Here is a 20330-nt window from a genome sequence, read left to right as displayed (position 1 = left end):
GTGTTAGTAAAGTGGATGAACTGTTCAACCTCCTCGTGGGAGCACGAGGCAGCGCCGATACAGTCATCGATGTAGCGGAGGAAAAGGTGGGGGGGTGGTGCCAATGTAGCTGTGGAAGATGGACTCTTCCACATATCCGACGAAGAGGCTGGCATAGCTGGGGCCCATGCGGGTGCCCATGGCTACTCCTTTGGTTTGGCGGAAGTGGGAGGATTGGAAGGAGAAATTGTTAAGAGTGAGGACCAGTTCAGTCAGTGGAAGGGTACTGGTTGTGTCGGCGGGAGAGGAAGAAGCGAAGGGTTTGGAGGCCTTTGTGTTGGGGGATGGAACTGTATAGGGACTGGATATCCATGGTGAAGATAAGGCGTTGGGGGCTGGGGAAGCGAAAATCATGGAGGAGGTAGAGGGCGTGGGTGGTGTCCCAAACGTAGGTGGGGAGGTCTTGGACTAAGAGGGACAGGACAGTGTCGAGGCATGCAGAGATGAGTTCGGTGGGGCAGGAGCAGGCTGAGACAATGGGTCGGCCGGAGGAGTCGGGTTTGTGGATTTTGGGCAGGAGGTAGAAATGGGTGGTGCGGGGTTGTGGGACTATGAGGTTGGGGCAGTGGATGGGAGATCCCCCGAGGTAATGAGGTTATGGATGACTCCCTCCTTCGACTGACTGAACTGGTCCTCACTCTTAACAACTTCTCCTTCCAATCCTCCCACTTCCTTGTGGCGCTACCTTGTGCTCCCACGAGGAGGTTGAACAGTTCATCCACTTTACTAACACTTTCCACCCCAACCTCAAATTTACCTGGACCGTCTCAGACTTCTCCCTCCCCTTCCTAGACCATTTCTATCTCGGGCGACTGACTCAACACAGACATTTACTACAAACCGACAGACTCCCACAGCTACTCCCACCCTGCCCCCTGTAAAAACGCCATCCCATATTCCCAATTCCTCCATCTCCACTGGATCTGCTCCCAGGAGGACCAATTCCCCTATCGAACAACTCAGATGCCCTCCTTCTTCAAAGATCGCAATTTCCCCTCCAACGTGGTCGACGACCTCTCCACCGCATCTCCTCCACTTCCCGCTCCTCCGCCCTTGAACCCCGCCCCTCCAATCGCCACCAGGACAGAATCCCACTGGTCCTCACCTTCCACCCTACCAACCTCCGGATACATCGTATCATCCTCCGTCATTTCCGCCACCTCCAGACAGACCCCACCACCAGGGATATATTTCCCTCTCCACCTCTATCTGCATTCAGGAGAGACCACTCCCTCCGCGACTCCCTCGTCAGGTCCATACAACCCACCAACCCAACCTCCACTCCCGGCACCTTCCCCTGCAATTGCAAGAAGTGCAAAACTTGCGACCACACCTCCCCCCTCACCTCCCTCCAAGGCCCCAATGGATCCTTCTATATCCGTCACAAATTCACCTGCACCTCCACACACATCATCTATTGCATCCGCTGCACCCGATGTGGTCTCCTCTACATTGGGGAGACAGGCCGCCTACTTGTGGAACGTTTCAGGGAACACCTCTGGGACACCCGCACCAACCAACCCAACCGTCCCGTGGCTGAACACTTTAGCTCCCCCTCCCACTCCGCCAATGACATGCAGGTCCTTGGCCGCCTCCATCGCCAGACCCTGGCCACACGGCGTCTGGAGGAAGAGCGCCTCATCTCCCACCTAGGAACCCTCCAACCACACGGGATGAATGTAGATTTCTCCAGCTTCCTCATTTCCCCTCCCCCACCTTATCTCAGTCCCAACCCCCGGATTCAGCACCGCCCTCTTGACCTGCAATCTTCTTCCCGACCTCTCTGCCCCCACTCCCTCTCTGGCCTATCACCCTCACCCTCACCTCCTTCCACCTATTGTATTCCCAGCGCCCCTCCCCCAAATTCCCTTGGCACACCAGCCTCATTCCTGAAGAAGGGCTTATGCCCGAAACGTCGATTCTCCTGCTCCTCGGATGCTGCCTGACCTGCTGTGTTTTTCCAGCACCACATTTTTCAACATTAGAACCCAGCAAATGGCACCAAAAGGGAAGCTGAGACACTGCATGGTGATATCATAATAGTATTCCTGAGCCTTCACGTTGACCACAATAAAACAACATGTTGTGGCCTTGCACAGTGTGACAGGAAAGATTCCCCTTCAGAAAGGAGGTCCATGATATTCTTGCCTTGCTAAGGAGTTCTGAACTCCAACTTTATAGAGGTATGTTACAAAATCAAAATGCAAATGCTATCCTGGAGAGTTAAATACAGGCATCGTCCATCACGATGTGACATTGCGTGACCTGAGACATTGTGTTCCAATGTCTGGTGTGAAAAGTGATGGAGAAATGGCTAAAAGTTGTAAGGTTCATTGTTGCTAAAAGAACGACCTCTCGATAGAATCCAACTTGAGAACCGAAAGGTGGCATGACGCAATTAAAGGTTACATTAGCTGGATCCCACTTGCGAATCATTGTATTCTGCCCCTGAAGAGAAAAGCAGAAACCTTCCTGACCCACCCTGTGGGTGCGTGCAGCCAGTTTGTTTTGGTATTGTGCTTTGGAGCTTGGTGCCAAGATGCCAAAGTTTCAGCTCTGAGTTCTCATGAGTGACCTGGGGCAAACAATGATTCTGCCCAATCCTTCATGTTCCCTTCCTGTGTCCCTGATGACCTTTCAGCCTCTCCACTTACTGTTCAACTCCTTAGTCTTACGATTAATATTCCCCACTTACAGTCAGAGAGACGTACAGCAATGGAAACAGGCCCTTCGGTCCAATTCATCCATGCTGACCAGATTTCATAAATACATCTAGTCCTATTTTCCAGCATTTAGCCTATATCCCTCTAAATCTTTCCTATTCATATACTCATCCAAATGCTTTTTAAATCTTTAATTGTACCAGCCTCCACCACTTCTTCTGGCAGCTCATTCCATTCACTCACCACCCTCTGGGTGCAACAGTTGTCTCTTGGGTCCCTTCTAAATCTGTCCCCTCTCACCCTAAACCTATGCCCTCCAGTTTTGGACAAACGATCTTGACTAATCATCCTATCCATGCCCCTTATGATTTTATAAACCTCCATAAGGTCACAGGTCTCTTGTCCAAAAAGCAACCCTCCACCACCACCTTCTGTCCCCTACCTTCTAGCCAATTCATCTCCAAATGAGTAGTTCTCCCTGTATTCCAGATGATCTAATCTTGGTAACCATTCTACCATGCCCTCAACTTTTGAACCAATGGCTTTGCAAATTGCCTTGTCCTTGTTGACCATTCATTCCCCTCATAATGTGGCTAATGTGAATGTAAATGTTGAAGAGCCATGCATCCTCCATAGCTGCATGAGGTATGTCCATGTGTGCAAAACAGCCTGGCAGTAACAGTCAAGGCATTGCCTCCCTGAGCTCCGGTGTGAAGCTGTGAACAGGCAAAAATGGCATGTGAGATGGTCTCAAAGTGACCCCTGGGACGTGGTGAGACTGGGCATTTGGTGATGCCAGCTATTTGGACATCTAGTGATGTTGGTTAGTCAGTGCCCATGGAGCATGCAGGGAGTTGGTGGTAACATGGAGCTGGACAAAGACTCAGAGAAGCAAGGTGTGAGCTGTGTTGCCGGATCAATGTTTCATGTTTAGATTTGGCGCTATCTAGTTTGTCAAGGAAGTGGGAAAGCTGCATCAAAATGAAGCAAGTTATCTGTTCAGGAGATTCAAAACTCACTGTTTAAACTTTAGGGGGAAACCCAGGAATCTTTCTCTCAACATCAGCAATCTGATTTTGTTTCATTCTCTGTGTTTTCTAAACTTTCTCACCATTGTCCATGTTGCTTGAGGCATCGGAAAATTCTTCCCAAAGTTGCATCTAATGTCCACAGAAGTTCAACCTGCCTGGCAAGTTAGGCATTCCCGAATGTGTGCCTTTTAAAACCTCGTATTGCCACAAACACTCTGACATTGGCAAGGACTGACCTGAAAGTTGAGACAATTACCAAGGTTGGATCTTTATTGGTCTTAATCAACAACAACATGATGTTGTTTCCTGGGCTGTGTTGATATCGTGAAAGGGCAGTAAATGTGCTTTGAATTGGAACAATATTATCCAGTGACCCTGCCCCTCACTGATAATTCAGCCAAATCAGTGCAGACATGTGTAATCATTAACTTCACTGCAAATCTCACAGTGAACCATACAAGGAGACATCAGGAACTAGTGACCAGAAGCTTCGTCAGGGACAAAAGCTTTATGAAACATCACAAAATGAAGAGTGAGTTGGAGGTTGGGAAGTGAATTCCAGTGTTTGAATTTCAACAACTGAAGGCACGGCTTTTTCTTGCTGTTTCTGTGAAACAATCCTATTGAAGGGTGTGTGTGTAAGTTTTGGTGAGAGTTCTAAATATTAGTCAAACAATGTGCTGGAAAAGCAACCGGTCAGGCAGCATCCAAGGAGCAGGAGAGTTGACATTTCAGACATAAGCCTTTCATCAGGATTGTGGAGAGAGGCCCAAGGGGACTGAGAGATAAAAGGTGGAGTTGGGGGGAAGGTAGCTTGGAAGGCAATAGGCAGATGTAGGTGGGGGTGATAGTGATAGGTTGGAGCGGAGGGTGGAGTGGATAAGTGGTAAAGAAGATAGACAGCTTGAACAGTTCAAGAGGGTGGTGCTGAGTTGGAGGGTTGGATCTGGGATATGGTGGGGGGAGGGGAGGTGAGGAGACTGGTGAAATCGACATTGATGCCATGTGGTTGGAGGGTCCCAAGACGGAAGATGAGGTGTTCTTCCTCCAGGTGTTGGGTGTCTTGGATTTGGTGGTGGAGGAGGCCCAGGACTTGCATGTCCTTGGCGGCGTGAAAGGGGGAGTTGCAGTGGTTGGCCACAGGGCAGTGGGGCTGGTTGGTGTGTGTCCCCCAGAGATTTTAGTCAGGGAGGAGGGGATGCTATCTGTTTGGTGAGTCTTTGATATTTGGTTAAGATCTTTTCTACTCTTAAAATTTAACATAGCTAATTTGATGGTAAAGTTAACAAAATATATAAAAAAGCAACACAAATAAGTTCTAATAGAATTAAATAAGGAATTAAAGTTCATTATAGTGGCAGGATAGATGACGTGTCAAGGCTTCAGCACTTGGAAGCTTCTGGATAGCATTGTGAATGAAGACAATCCCATTTGCAGTCAGTGTTGGATGTATGAGCAGGTTTGGCGCAGAGTTTATGACCTGGAGACTGCGACGCATCAAGGAGAAAGTTACTTGAATGTTTTGTACCAAGAGTCAATGACACCACTTAGGATTGATCCTCTAATTTGATGAGTATTAAAGGGACAAGATCACCCGCTTCAATGATTCACAGTGATCAGTGTCAGCTTGCTGAATACTGCATCGCTATCTGGATCCAGAACTCTGCCATTCCTTGGCCTTAGTGGCAGCCAGAAAGAAAGTTAGAGGGAGCTCTGGACGGGAGTGTCAGCCTCTGCACCTGTCTAGTGGTTTTGAGATTCTCTTAGCCTATTGGATGACTGCAGGAGTGGCTGAATTCTTAAACATTAAGGAATTAAGGATTATTATATGAGTTGCATACAAATTGCCGTAGGATATGTAAATTATAGAGAGACATATATGTAGCTCAAAGACTGGCGTGGGAGAAATTGGTTCATGCACCATTGCCATCAATACTGGGGCAAGTGGGTGCTGCCTGTCATGGCTGTATAACCTAGGAAAGTAGAGAGGGTTTTAAATTTAAATAGTTATGGTAAGTGTAAAATAAATTATATAGGAAATGGTAGGAATGGACAGAGGAAAAAACAACTTAGGAGTACACCAACAGTCAAAATTAGACGCTGCAAAGACAACAAAAAGACAAAACTAAAGGCTCAATTTTTGCATGTACATAGCATTCAGAACAAAGTCAGTAAATTGATAGCACACATTTGAAGTAAATAAATATAATCTGATATGATCTGATTACAGAGTCAAGACTGCAACAAGACAAAAATTAGACCCTGAATACTGTGGGGTGCATGATATTCAAGTAGATTAAGAAATTCAGTAAAGGTGGAAGAGTAGCGCTGAGGATCAAGGAAGGCATTTTTGCAACAATTAGTTGGTTCAGTAGATCAGGAGGTAGAACTGGTTTTGATGAAAGTGGGAAATTATAGGGGAAAGAAGTGACAAGTGGAAATGGTGTACAGGTCACTGAACAGTAGTCACAATGTGAAACAAAGTATTTAAGAAGAAATTTTGGGTGGTTTTGATAAAAGGATGGTAATATTCATGGGTGACTTTAATCTACATATAAAATAGAAAAATCAGATTGACTATAGTAGCCTGGTTGAAAAGTTCAAGGAGTACTTTTAAGGTAGTTTTTTTGGAGCAGTGCATTCTGGAACTGACCAGAGAGCAGATTGTATTAGACTTAGTATTGTGTAATGTGACAGAGCTAATTACTAATGTCAAAGTTAAGGTACACTAAGGAGCATTGCCCACAATCATAGAAGCATAGAATTCTTCAGTGCAAAAAGAGGCCATTCAGCCCATCAAATTGGCATCAACAATCCAAAGACCATCACACCCAGACTCACCACCAGTCTGCTCCACCTTAAATCCTTCACCCTGCATTTCCTATGGCTAACCCACCAACCCTACACATCCCTGGATACTATGGGCAATTTAGCATGACCAATCCACCTAACCTGCACATCTTTGGACTGTGGGAGGACCAAAGCATAGATGCAGAAATAGGGAGAAAGTGCAAACTCCACACAGTCGCCCAAGAGTGGAATTGAACCCAGGTCCCTGGTGCTCTGAGGCAGTAGCACTAACCACTGTGCCATCTTGTTGCAATATGCTTGAATTTTACTTCTAGGTTGAATCCAAATACAGGCATGAAAGCTAATCAAACTAGAATACTGGTAGATTAACAGACTAGATCAACAGACATACAGTGGCACACTTTTAAGTAGATATTTCAGAATACCTAGGATAAGTGAATTCCTACCATAAAGAAAACTTCTAAAAAACCCACCACCAGTCAGTTAACTGAAGAAGTTAGGGAAAGCATCAAATGTAAAGAAAAAGCATATAATTATACCAAGGTTAGTGGCAAGTCAGGTTCTAAAGAACAGCAAGGAATGTTGCAACGGTTAATCTGCAGAAGCTAATTAGGAATGGAAAAAATAAGATAGCAATGTTTATTCAGATATCCAAAGGAGAAGAGAGTGTGGTCTTCCAGAAAATGAGAATGGAGTATTCACAATAAGTAATGAGGAAATGGTGGATCAAATAATGAAATGTTTGTCTTTTGTTTTCACTATAGGAGATGCAGAAAATTATTGCAGTAATAGCTGTAAACCAGGAGGAGGAAGGGAGGGAGGAACTAACTGAAATTACACCAGGAAGGAAGTGAGACCGAACAAACTGATGGAGCTGGATGCTGAGATATCTGAGTCCAAATGGACTTCATCCTAGGGTCTTAAAAGAAGTGGCTAATGCGGTAATAGATGCATTGTGTTAATTTATCAAAATTCCCTCAATCCAGGAAATCTTCAGTCAGACTAGAATGTATCATATAAGTAAGGTAAAAACAATGACTGCAGATACTGGAAACCAGAGTCTAGAGTAGACTGGTGCTGGAAAAGTTCAGGTAGCATCCGAGGAGCAGTAAAATCAGCAAAAGCCCTTCATCAGGAATACAGGCAGAGAGCCTGAAGGGTGGAGAGATAAGTGAGATCTGTATCATATAAGTAGCAAGTTTGGAGGAAGACAGAAAACAGGATAATATAGACCAGTTAGCTTGACATCTGTTGTAGGGAAGGTATTAAAATTAATCATTAAAGAGATTATAGTGACACATTTAGAAATGTTAAATGAGCAATTACACACTCAAGGTGATCAGGAAAAGTCAACAAGATTTCATCATAGGGAAATCATATTTAACCAAGTTACAGAGGTTCTTTGAAGGAGTAACATGCACTGTGGATATTTGGGAATGAGTAGACATACTGTATTTAGAATTTTAGAAGGCAATTTAAAAAGTGCCAAATTAAAGGTTATTGAGGAAAATAGAAGCTCATGACATGAAGGGCTGACATATTAACATTGTAGAAGATTGGCTGACTGTCAGAAAACAGTGTACCTGAATGGGTTTTCCCCTGATTCACAGGATGTGATGGTTGAGTTCTGCTGGGGCCTCAACATTTTACAGTATCCATCAATGATTGAGATTAGGAAAGTAAATACTTTTGCTAATTTCACAGATGACATCAAGGAAAGGAAGTAAGAAAATCTGTTCTGAAGAAGAGATGAAGAATTTTGCAGAGAGCTATTGATCAGTTGAGTGAGTGGACAAAAATCTGGCAGATGGAGTATATTGTGAAAAAAATGAAGTTTTTCATTTTGATAGAACAAATAAAAAAACAGAAAATAAATAGAGAACAACTGCAGAATTCCAAGGTTCAGAGGGATTTAGGTTTCTAGTGCAAGACTTAAATGTTAGTTAATGGTAGTGAGGAATTGAACATAAAGGTAAGGACTACATCAAATACTGAATTGTTTTTGTCTCCTTACTCAAGAAAGGATGTAAATGCATTGAAGGCAGTTCGAAGATTTTCTAAGTCAGAAGTCATTCAGACTATAGCCCAACAGGTTTATTTGAAATCACAAGCTTGATGAAGGAGCAGCACTCCAAAAGCTTCTGATTTCAAATAAATTTGTTGGACTATAACTTGGTGTCATGTGACTTCTGACCTTGTCCACCCCAGTCCAACACCGGCATCTCCACATCGAAGATTTACTAGATTGATATCGGGTATGAGTGTTTACTTATAGGGGTTGTTTTCACTGGTGTTTAGGAGCATAAGGAGTAACTTGATTGAATTGGAGAAGATTCTGGATGGTGTTGGCAAGGTGGAAGTGGAAAATGTTGCCTCTTATGGGTCAGTCCAGAACTAATGGGCACTGTTTTGAAATTGGAGGCTTCCCATTTAAGGTATAGATGCTGAGACTATGAGCCAAGCACTGGAAAATCGGATTAGAATACTGTAGTTAGGTGGTTGCTTTTGACTGGTGTGGAAACAATGGACTGAAAGGGGCCTAATACTATAATACCCTATGAAAATATTTCTCCTAGACTTTGGTACTGTCTGTCTCAAAAGGTAGCTGAAAATGTGTTGTTGGAAAAGCGCAGTAGGTTAGGCAGCATCCAGGGAACAGGAGAATCGACGTTTCGGGCATAAGACCTTCTTCAGGAAAGGCTTCCTGAAGGTTTCCTGAAGAAGGGCTTATGCCCGAAATGTCGATTCTCCTGCTCCTTGGATGCTGCCTGACCTGCTGCGCTTTTCCAGCAACACATTTTCAGCTCTGATCTCCAGCATCTGCAGTCCTCACTTTCTCCTGTCTCAAAAGGTAGTTCAACGGTAGGGCATTGAATATTCTTAAGGTGGAGCTAGATAACATCTCGTTAAGCAGGGAATCAAAGGTTATTGGAGGTAGATGGGAATCTGGAATTCAAAACCGAAACAGATCAGCCTTGATCTTGCTGAAAGGCAGAATACACCCAAGGAGCTGAATTTTCTATATTTGCACCTATTTTGTATTGTCCTATGTTTGTATGTATATTTCATTTGGGGTTTATATTTCAATGGCTATTGTACATTTCAATAAGGAGGAGCTGTATATTTCAGTGAGACTGTGTTGCAATTTTTCACTCTTTTCGCCTTGTCACCTGTCCACTTGCAACTTCCCCGATGTTGGACTTTGTAGATTGCTGTTTGTAATATTCCTGCTCCCCTGCAAATCAAAAATGCACAACACACAAAATCTGTGAATTCACCTTGTGTGAATGATTATGGGGTAGGCTGCTGCATCTGCACCCTGCATTCTGTTCAACAGAGAACACAACGTACAGCAGCAGCAATGGGATAGGCAACCTGCTTCTTTTACTCCAGGTTGCCTCTTCAAGGAATACTGCATAAGAGGATTACTGCAATGGAAATTATTGGAAACTGCCCAGAACAGACACTGTGCTCTATTGTGAGCAGAAGGTGAGATGTCATTGGACCCTGGGGTCACTCGCTGAGGGAACAGCTGACTAGGGTGATAAACCTGAGGACCATGAGGCAGTTCTAGAAGGAAGGGTAATAACCTCTCCCGAGTGGTGAACGTCAATGAATGGATCTGCCAGCCCCCATTCCACCAGCCTCCCTCTCATCCACACGTGAGTGAATACAGGGTACAGCGCAGCCATAACTCGGAAGAGGTCAATGGAGGGAATTCCAGATTTTAGGACCAAAGCCATTTGGGAATGGGAACTGTGTCCTGACAGTCCTGAGAATGACCGAAGTCCCCTGGAAATGGTTGTTGAGTAAACTCAAAATCTCCTCTTTTCTCTTTGATCTTTGTGAGGATGAAGTACAATGATCCTTTCTGATTTTCTGTGGAAGTTGCAAAGGAGCACATAATGGTCCCAGATTGTGATCAATGAGTGACAGTATTTATGGTTTCAGTACATGCTGATGAAATATGTTATATTTGCATGTAGTATATTGTTCAACAGGTTGCAATAAAATCAATCCGGAAAGATCGAATCAAAGATGAACAGGATATGGCACACATCCGACGAGAGATTGAAATCATGTCATCCTTAAACCACCCTCACATCATCAGCATCTATGAAGGTTTGTACCTTTGTCCTATTTATAGCTTTCTCTGTGACAGATGATGCAGGTCCCACAGTGTGAATTACAGAAACAAGGCTCCTGATAGTTACATGAAACATTTGGAAGGTTTGAGGATTGTGGAACCTTGAAAAAACCTTGGGGTGATCCCCAGCAAAAGGGACCAGTCGGAAGTAAGGATAGGGGGTCAGACTGCCAAACAAGAGCGAGAGGAGGTTGGGAGACAATATGATGCAATGAGGGAATTGGGAGAAGTTAATGAAGTTAGATGGGGCATGGTGAAGGATTGGGTACAATGGAGGGTGTGCAAGAGCGGGCATCCACACAAGTGGGATCTTAAGACATGATTATCCTCAAGTCCAGCCTTTTCCTCATGACCTTTAACTCCCTTACTGATTAAAATCTATCTCAGCCTAAATGACACAGCCTCATCAATCCTCGGCAATTTAAAAAAAAAATCCAGATTCAGTGCCTTCCAAGGGAAGAAATTCCTCTTCACCCCTGTTTTAAACAGGCCTTTGTGTGGGTATTCCAGGATTTTGACCCAGTGGTAGTGATGGAATGGTGATATATTTCCAAGTCAGGATGGTGAATGGCTTGGAGGGAAATGTGCAAATGGATGTGTTCCCATGTATCTGTTGCCCTTATCCTTCAAGGTAGTAAAGGTCAAGTGTTGTCTACAGGCCTATAAGCAGGGGATGGCATTAAACAGAAAATTAGAGATACATGTAATGGGGAATACAGGGGTGACTTCAAGCGACATTCAGACTGTGCAAACGACATTAGCAACAATAGTGTGGTGAATTCCTGAAGTGTGTGCAAGACCTTTTTGTAGATCAGTACATCGAAGAACCAACTCAGTGACACACTATCCTAGATTTGGAACAATGAGAAGAGATTAGTTAATAATCTTCTTGTGAGAGATCCTTGGGAAAAAATGATCATAACGTGATGGAATTCATCATTGACATCGAAAGTGAAAATGCCCAATCCAATGCTTTGATCCTAAATTAAGCAAATAGAACTAGTCAGTTCTTCTATAACGAGATGGTTACGTTCTTGTGCAACCCTGTGTTGTAGAAAAATTGCACTTTAGAAACAACGCTTAAAATGTTGGTGCTGTAATTGCATTAACACACATTTTAAACGTGCTGTAGAAGCACAATCCCCAATTTGCCAATCGTATTACAGTGAATTTGCATTGATGAAATGCGCATTATAACAGAACAACCCGTACAAAGTTATAAGAGGTGGGTTGGCCGTGATAGACTGCATAACTTCATTAAAATGTATGACAGTGGGCAGGTAAGGATTAATATTTAAGGAAAATGAAGCCTCTTCAGCAGTTAGATGCTGCTTTTCGACCAAAGACCCAACAGGAAAGGTGGACCGACCATGGTTTGAAAAAAAAACTAAGGACAGTCAATTCAAAGAGGAAACATAAAAGTTGGAAAAGGTAACAAAACTGAGGACTGAAAGCAGTTTACAATTCAACAAAGGAGGGCAAGAAGATTGATTAAGAGGGGAAAATTACAGTAAGAGTAAACTTGCAAGGAACATAAAGGTGGACTGTAAGAGCTTCTATAAGCATCAAACAAGAGAACAGTTAGTGAAGGCAAATGCAAACCACCATTTGTCTGAAACAGGAGAATTAATAATGGAGAACAAGGAAATGACAGAGCAATTAACCAACTAATTTTGTTCTATTTTTAAAGAAGAAAGGCACAAAAAACTTCTTAAAATGCTCTGGAAGCAAGGGTATTTTGGGAAGGAGGAATTGATTGAAATTAGCATTTGTAAATGAGAAAACGAGGTGGCTTGAATCATAAGGTATGACAGACAAGAAACTGGGTCGGATTGTGGGGTGTGCTAGGTCATAGGCTGTGTTGGTGGGGAGGGGCACAGGCTGGCTTGAGGGGATCAAGTCAGTGCATGGATCCATGTGGGTGGGACCCCTGAGTGAACACCAGCGCAGGCTTTGTTGAGGATGGGGTGAGGATTTATTTTAGGACAGTTTGGAATAGGGTGGGCAGCGACAAGTTTGGAGTTGGGGGAGAGGGGGGAGGTTCAGTGGGAATTTGAGGGGAAATGAGAGGAAATGTTTTCATTCAGAGGGTGGTGGGGACTGGTAGTGGGTACGTTTCTCTGCCTGACATTTTGGTAGAGGCAGAAACCCTTGTCGTGTTTTAGAAATGCTTGCATATGTACTTGAAGTGTCGTAACTGGCACAATACAGACAAAGAACTGAACATTGAGATTGGACTGGATTACTCCAGTTGGCTGGTGTCAACAGAAAGGGCTGAAAGGCCTACTTCTGTACGGTGAATTTTTATGATTCTATAAGCTGAACCTAATCCTTATCTTAACTATAATCCTAATCTAACCTACCATTATCATGACACAAATCTATTCTAACTCAGGGGGAGGAAAGGCGACAGACAGATAGTGCAGAGATCCCCTGTGGACATTCCCCTCAGCAATAAGTATATTGTTTTGGATACTGCTGGGGGGGATGACCCACCAGAGAAAAACCATAGTTGTCAGTTCTCTGGCACTGAGCCTGACACTGTGGCAAAGAAGGGATGGGGCCAGAATAGAAAAGCGCTAGTGATAGGAGACTCAATTGTTAGGAAAATTGACAGGAGATTTTGTGGTCAGGATCGGGATTCCCGGAAGGTTTGTTGCTCCCTCGTGCCAGGGTCCGGGACGTCTCTGATCGGGTGTATAAGATTCTGAAAGGGGAGGGCGAACAGCCAGAAATCGTGTTAATACTGGCACCAATGATATAGCCTGGAAAAGGATCGAGGATATAAAAAGTGATTTCATGGAGTTAGGGTGGAAGCTGCAGAGCAGGACGAACAGAGTAATGTTCTCCGGTTTACTACCGGCGCCACGAGATAGGCGAGGAACAGGAAGCGGGCGCAGCTGGTGTAGGAGGGAGGGCTTCAGATATGTAGATAATTGGGATGCCTTCTGGGGAAGGTGGGACCTGTACAAGAAGGACTCCAGCAAGTGTATAATTTCTTTCCCTTAAAATATAAATGTTACTACCAGACATTTGCCGACTCAAACCCTTAGAAGCAAAGTCTTGGAAGCATTGATCAGTACCTGGTGCTATGATGTTGTGGCCATAACAGAGACGTGGGTTTCTCAGGGGCAGGAATGGTTGCTAGACATTCCAAGGTTTAGAGCATTTAAAAAGAATAGGAGGGGGGAAAAAAGAGGAGGGGGTGTAGCACTGCTAATCAGAGAGGGTATCACAGCTACAGAAGTTACCATTGTCGAGGAGGGTCTGCCTACTGAGTCAGTATGGGTGGAAATTAGGAACAGTAAGGGAGCAGATACCTCGTTAGGGGTTTACTACAGGCCCCCCAATAGCAGCAGGGAGATTGAAGAAAGCAGATTTTGGAAAAGTGTGAATGTAGTAGGGTTATTGTAATGGGTGACTTTAACTTTCCCAATATTGATTGGAACATCCTTCAAACAGATGGTTTGGAAGGAGCTGTTTTTGTAAGGGTGTTCAGGAGGGTTTCCTAACTCAGTACGTTGACAGGCTGATGAGGGGAGAGGCCATTTTGGATTTGGTGCTTGGCAGTGAGCCGGGGCAGGTGTCAGATCTTGCAGTGGGAGAGCATTTTGGTGATAGTGACCATAACTGCCTCACATTCTACATAGCTATGGGGAATGAGAGAAGCAGGCACAATGGGAGGATATTTAATTGGGGAAAAGGAAACTATGATACTATCAGACGTGCGTTGGGAAGCATGGACTGGGAGCAATTGTTCCATGGTAAAGGCAGTATAGACATGTGGAGACTGTTTAAGGAACAGTTGTTGTGAGTGATGAACAAATATGTCCCTCTGAGACAGGCAAGAAGGGATAAGATAAAGGAACCTTGGATGGCAAGAGAGGAGGAGCTTCTCGTCAAAAGAGAGAAGGCAGCTTACGTAAGGTTGAGGAAGCAAGGGTCTTGCTCAGCTCTAGAGGATTACAGGCAGGCGAGGAAGGAGCTCAAAAATGGTCTGGGGAGAGCCAGGAAGGGGCATGAAAAAGGCTTGGCAGGAAGGATTAGGGAGAATCCAAAGGCATTTACATGTATGTGAGGAATAAGAGAATGATCAAAGAAAGAGTAGGGCTGCTCAGGTAGGCTGATCAGTCTGAGGAGGTAGGGGAAGCCCCTAAACGAGTTTTTTGCTTCTGTCTTTACTAGAGAAAAGGACCTTGTAGTGAATGAAACCATTGAGGAGCAGGTGTGCATGCTGGAACAGATAGAGATTGAGGAAGCTGATGTGCTGAAAAGTTTGACAAACATTAAGATTGACAAGTCGCCAGGGCTAGACCAGATTTGTCCTCGGCTGCTTTGGGAAGCGAGAAATGTGATTGCTTCGCTGCTTGCGAAGATCTTTGCATCCTCGCTCTCCACCTGAGGACTGGAGGGAGGCAAATGTAATTCCTCTCTTCAAGAAAGGAAATCGGGAAATAGGTAATTACAGACTCACGTCTGTCTCACGTCTGTCGTCTGCAAGGTATTAGAAAGGATTCTGAGGGATAGGAATTATGACCATCTTGAAGAGCATGGCTTGATTAAAGGCTTTGTGAGGGGCAGCACGGCTTTGTGAGGGGCAGGTCATGCCTCACAAATCTTATTGAGTTCTTTGAGGATGTTACTAGACAAATTGATGAAGGTCGAGCGGTGGATGTGGTGTATATGGACTTAGGTAAGGCATTTGATAAGGTTCCCCATTGTAGGCTCGTTCAGAAGGTCAGGAGGAATGGGATACAGGGAAATTTAGCTGTCTGGATACAGAATTGGCTGGTCGACAGAAGACAGCGAGTGGTAGTGGAAGGAAAATATTCTGCCTGGAAGTCAGTGTTGAGTGGTGTTCCATAGGGCTCTGTTCTTGCGTCTCGACTCTTTGTAATTTTTATTAATGACTTGGATGAGGAGATTGAAGGATGGATTAGCAAGTTTACAGACGACACAAAAATATTCTGCCTGGAAGTCAGCGTTGAGTGGTGTTCCACAGCGTTGAGTGGTGTTCTTGCGTCTCGACTCTTTGTAATTTTTATTAATGACTTGGATGAGGAGATTGAAGGATGGATTAGCAAGTTTACAGACGACACAAAGGTTGGAGGTGTCGTTGACAGTACAGAGGACTGTTGTAGGCTGCAGCGTGACATTAACAGGATGCAGAGATGGCCTGAGAGGTGGCAGATGAAGTTCAACCTGGATAAATGCGTTTTGATGCATTTTGGAAGGTTGAATTTGAAAGCTGAGTACAGGATTAAAGACAGGATTCTTGGCAGTGTGGAGGAATAGTGGGATCTTGATGTACAGGTACATAGATCCCTTAAAATGGCCACCCAAGTGGACAGGGTTGTTAAGAAAGCATATGGTGTTTTGGCTTTCATTAACAGGGGGATTGAGTTTAAGAGCCATGAGATCTTGTTGCAGCTCTATAAAACTTTGGTTAGACCGCACTTGGAATACTGTGTCCAGTTCTGGTCGCCCTATTATAGGAAAAATGTGGATGCTTTGGAGAGAATTCAGAGGAGGTTTACCAGGGTGCTGCCTGGAATGGAGGGCTTATCTTATGAAGAGAGGTTGACTGAGCTCGGACTTTTTTCATTGGAAAAAGGAAGGAAGAGAGGGGACCTAATTGAGGTGTACAAGATAATGAGAGGCATAGATAGAGTTGATAGCCAGAGACTTTTTCCCAGGGCAGAAATTGTTAACATGAGGGGTCATAGTTTTAAGCTGTTTGGCGGAAAGTATAGAGGAGATGTCAGAGGTGGGTTCTTTACGCAGAGAGTTGTGAGAGCATGGAATGCGTTGCTAGCAGCAGGTGTGGAAGCGAGGTCATTGGGGATATTTAAGAGACTGCTGGACATGCATATGGTCACAGAAATTTGAGCGTTTGTACATTAGGTTTACCTTACATGAGGATCAATGGTTGACACAACATCGTGGGTTGAAGGGCCTGTTCTGTGCTGTGCTGTTCTATGTTCTATGTTCTAACTCCTTGTGTCAGACATATCGCCATCAGCATTTGACTCAATATTGCATTTTTAAAAAAAATATGTGTTTGTCTGAAATTGAATCATTTTTGGAGGGAGTAAACCTTGTTCTGATTGTTTCAACAGTTTTCGAGAACAAGGATAAAATGGTGATAGTGATGGAATGTGCAAGCAAAGGCGAGTTATATGACTACATCAGTGAGAGGCACAAGTTAAGTGAGAGGGAGACCAGAATGTTCTTCAGACAGATCGTGGATGCCATTCACTACTGTCATAAGGTAAGAACACCAGCAGATTATAGATGTTTTCATGAAGGCAGTAATAACAAGAGAAATCCATATATCGAACTTTGCTCTTTAACCTATTTCATTAACAAAAGTCTTATTGATCTCAGTTTTAAAATTAACAATTGAATCAGGATCAATTGCTATTTGTGAAATGAGTTTTAAACTCCTATCACCCATTGTGTAGAGAAAGCTTTGTTGCTTCAAATAAGGTTCCAGTCAAATGTTTAAATGCTGTCCAGCATTTATTGCCTGTCCCTAGTTGCTTCCTGAGAAGGTGGTGGTGAGCTGCCGCCTTGAACCACTGCAGACCATGTGCTGTAGGTAAACCCACAATGCACTTCAGGAGGGAGTTCCAGGATTTTGACCCACCACACTGAAGGAACAGTGATATATTTCCAATGGTGAGTGGCATGGAGAGGAATTTGCTGGTGAAGGTGTTCCCATTTATTCCTTCTAAATGGCAGGAGTTGTGGGTTTGGAAGGTGCTGTCCAGAGATCTTTGGTGAATTTCTGCATGTTGTAGATAATACATACTACTGCTATTGAGAATTGATGGTGGAGGGAGTGGGTGTTTGTGAATGTGGTGCTAGTCAAGCGGGCTGCTTTGTCCTGGACCTCATGAGTGTTATTGGAGCTGCATTCATCCAGGCAAGGAGGGAGTGTTCTGTTAACACTCCTGATTTGTGTCTTGTAGGTGGTGGGGAGTCAAGAAGTCAGTTTCTTGCTATCAGTATTCCTAGCCTCTGACCTTCTGTTATAGCCAGCTTCTCAGCAATTTTGGTCCACCTCAGTGATGCAGTTTCCCTCACAGTGATGCCAGTCTCCCTCACCATGATTGTAGTCCACTTCACAGTAATCCCAATTGCTTCAGAGTGATCCCTGTCTTCTATTCTGTTAGCCCAGTTTGCTTCACAGTATTCCGGACCTGCTTCCCAAATGCTGGCGCTTCATACTTTCTCATAACACACTCTGTTTGGACTTACAAGAATGGTAGGTCTCTTGTTGGAGAACTATTGAGATCATTCTGATTTGTGGATCATTTTTACACTGGAGAATTCTTCCTTTCTTGGACATCCATTGCAGAGGGTTCGGATCTTGTAAATGTTGATCCGTTACCTTATCTAGAAGACCCTTAATTTCCTGAATTTTCTTTCTGGAAGACAACAGCTCTATTGGAATACATACTTTGTTTCTTGGAGTAGCCTGGATTTCTAAATTAGGCAGTTACTCTCTCATTTGAGATTTCCAAGGCGAGGAATACTGCAGCAAGTAAGTAACCTCCTGACTCCCCAAAACCTGATCGCCAGCCACAAGGCATAAGTCAGGAGTGTGATGGAATACTCTCACTTACCTGGTTGGATGCAGCTCCAATGACACTCAAGAAGCTTCACACCATCCAGGACAAACCAAGCAGCTTGGTTTGCACCACATCATCAGACTTCCATCACCAATGCTCAGCAGCAGCAGTGTGTATCACCTACAAGATGTACTCCTCCACCACTCAGAACATTTCCTGCTCAGTCATCTCCCTATTCCTGCATGGCAGCTTTCCATGCAATCACAGGAGGTGTAACACTTGCCCATTCCTCTGCTTCACTGCCAATACCCCAAACACTCCCTCCAGGTGAAGCTTCTTTCAGTCTCATCTACTATACCCACTACTTACACTGTGGTCCCCATTACATTGGCAAGGCCCATCGCAGACTGGGTGATAGCTTTGCAGAACCCTTGCTCCGTCCGTGTCAATGATCATCTTGCTGTCATGCTAACATTACTGTCCTGGGCCTGCTGCAATGTTCCGATGAAGCACAACACAAACTCAAGGAACAACACCTCATTTTCCACATAGGCACCTTAAGCCTCAAGGTTTCAACGTTGAATTCATCATCTTTTGAGAATGACTTCTGTGCCCATTCAATTACAGCTCCCCTCCCTTATCCCATCCCACCCAACCCTATTCCCAAACCCCTCCCCCCCCCTTTCATCTTCAGTCCTGTCTTGTTAGCTTTGCTCTCAGCAAATTGGGCCCATTCTCTCCTTTTCCCAACTATCACTTACACTCATTTAACATCTGTATCACTCCTTACTCAGTATTAGCATTCTCCTTTGCACTGGACTCCATGCCATCTGTTCCACTTACTCCTCCACAATCTGTCAAAAATACATAGCACACCATTTTCTGCTCCTTACATTTCTGAAGAAGAGTCGTATCAGTCTTGAATATTAACTCTGTCTCTCCACAGATGCTGTCAGACCTGCTGAGTTTCTCCAGAACTTTCAGTTCTTATTTCAGATTTCCAGCATCTGCAACTTTTCCCTCTTATTTACAGATATTCAAACCTCAATGAAGTGTCCACGTGGCCATACACTGTTCCTTTTTATGTTCAATTGATGAGCATCTTAAGTTAGTGTCTCTTCATGGAATCATTAAACATAGTGCTAACATAGCACACTTACTCGTTAATGTGTGTTCCTTGAACTCCTGTATTCACCAGCCTTGTCAAATGTCTTCCTCTATTACACACAAAAGCCTTTTATTTCTGGAAGTTTTCTCTTACTGACTTCTACTGCCACTCAGGACTTCTTTCATTCTTCTCTGTCTGTTATGGAGACTGCTAAGCTGTATTGCTGAAGGCACAGGCCTTTTCTCTCTGAATGATTTGCCTTTCATTGTAAGAAATACCTGTCCACTCATTGACCACTTGAATAGTTCTATCTGCTGTCTTTCTGAAATGTTCTGTCTCTGTGTCACAAGATTGTTACGCAATAGACTAATATTTTCTCTCTACTCTGTTTTCTAAAGCAACTGAAATTCAGTTATTTAAACACATGTAAGCAAATATCCAACCGTACCCCAATACTACATTCAGAATTCAAAGACAAAGTAAAATTATGACTGTCCTTCTTAGAATTACCACTCAAACTTAAAAGGTATACATGGTTCTATCACTTTAGAACCCAAGTTTTCAAATAATAGAACATAGAACAGAGAAAAATACAGCGCAGTACAGGCCCTTTGGCCCTCGATGTTGCGCCGATCCAAGCCCACCTAACCTACACTAGCCCATTATCCTCCATATGCCTATCCAATGCCCGTTTAAATGCCCATAAAGAGGGAGAGTCAACCACTGCTACTGGCAGGGCATTCCATGAACTCACGCCTCGCTGAGTGAAGAATCTATCCCTAACATCTGTCCCAGACCTACCACCCCTTACTTTAAAGCTATGCCCCCTCGTAATAGCTGACTCCATACATGGAAAAAGGTTCTCATGGTCAACCCTATCTAAACCCCTAATCATCTTGTACACCTTCTTTTCTCCAATGAAAACAGCCCCAAGTGCCTCAGCCTTTCCTCATA

At 44.0% G+C, this 20330-nt stretch overlaps 1 protein-coding gene across 1 annotated transcript in view; it reads left to right on the top strand.

The window, feature by feature from the left end:
* Positions 1-20330, top strand: part of nuak1b (NUAK family, SNF1-like kinase, 1b) — a 79348-nt gene that overhangs the window by 24976 nt on the left and 34042 nt on the right. Inside the window, exons 2-3 of the mRNA XM_043713269.1 lie at positions 10546-10666; positions 16811-16962. Of these exons, the coding sequence (XP_043569204.1) occupies positions 10546-10666; positions 16811-16962 (273 nt within the window). The remainder of the gene's footprint in view (positions 1-10545; positions 10667-16810; positions 16963-20330) is intronic.

The sequence above is a fragment of the Chiloscyllium plagiosum genome, chromosome 23 (assembly GCF_004010195.1).
Source record: "Chiloscyllium plagiosum isolate BGI_BamShark_2017 chromosome 23, ASM401019v2, whole genome shotgun sequence".
Classification (NCBI taxonomy): Eukaryota; Metazoa; Chordata; class Chondrichthyes; order Orectolobiformes; family Hemiscylliidae; genus Chiloscyllium; species Chiloscyllium plagiosum.
The sequence above is the reverse complement of the archived record's forward strand: the minus strand, read 5'-3'. Positions and strand labels throughout refer to the sequence as shown.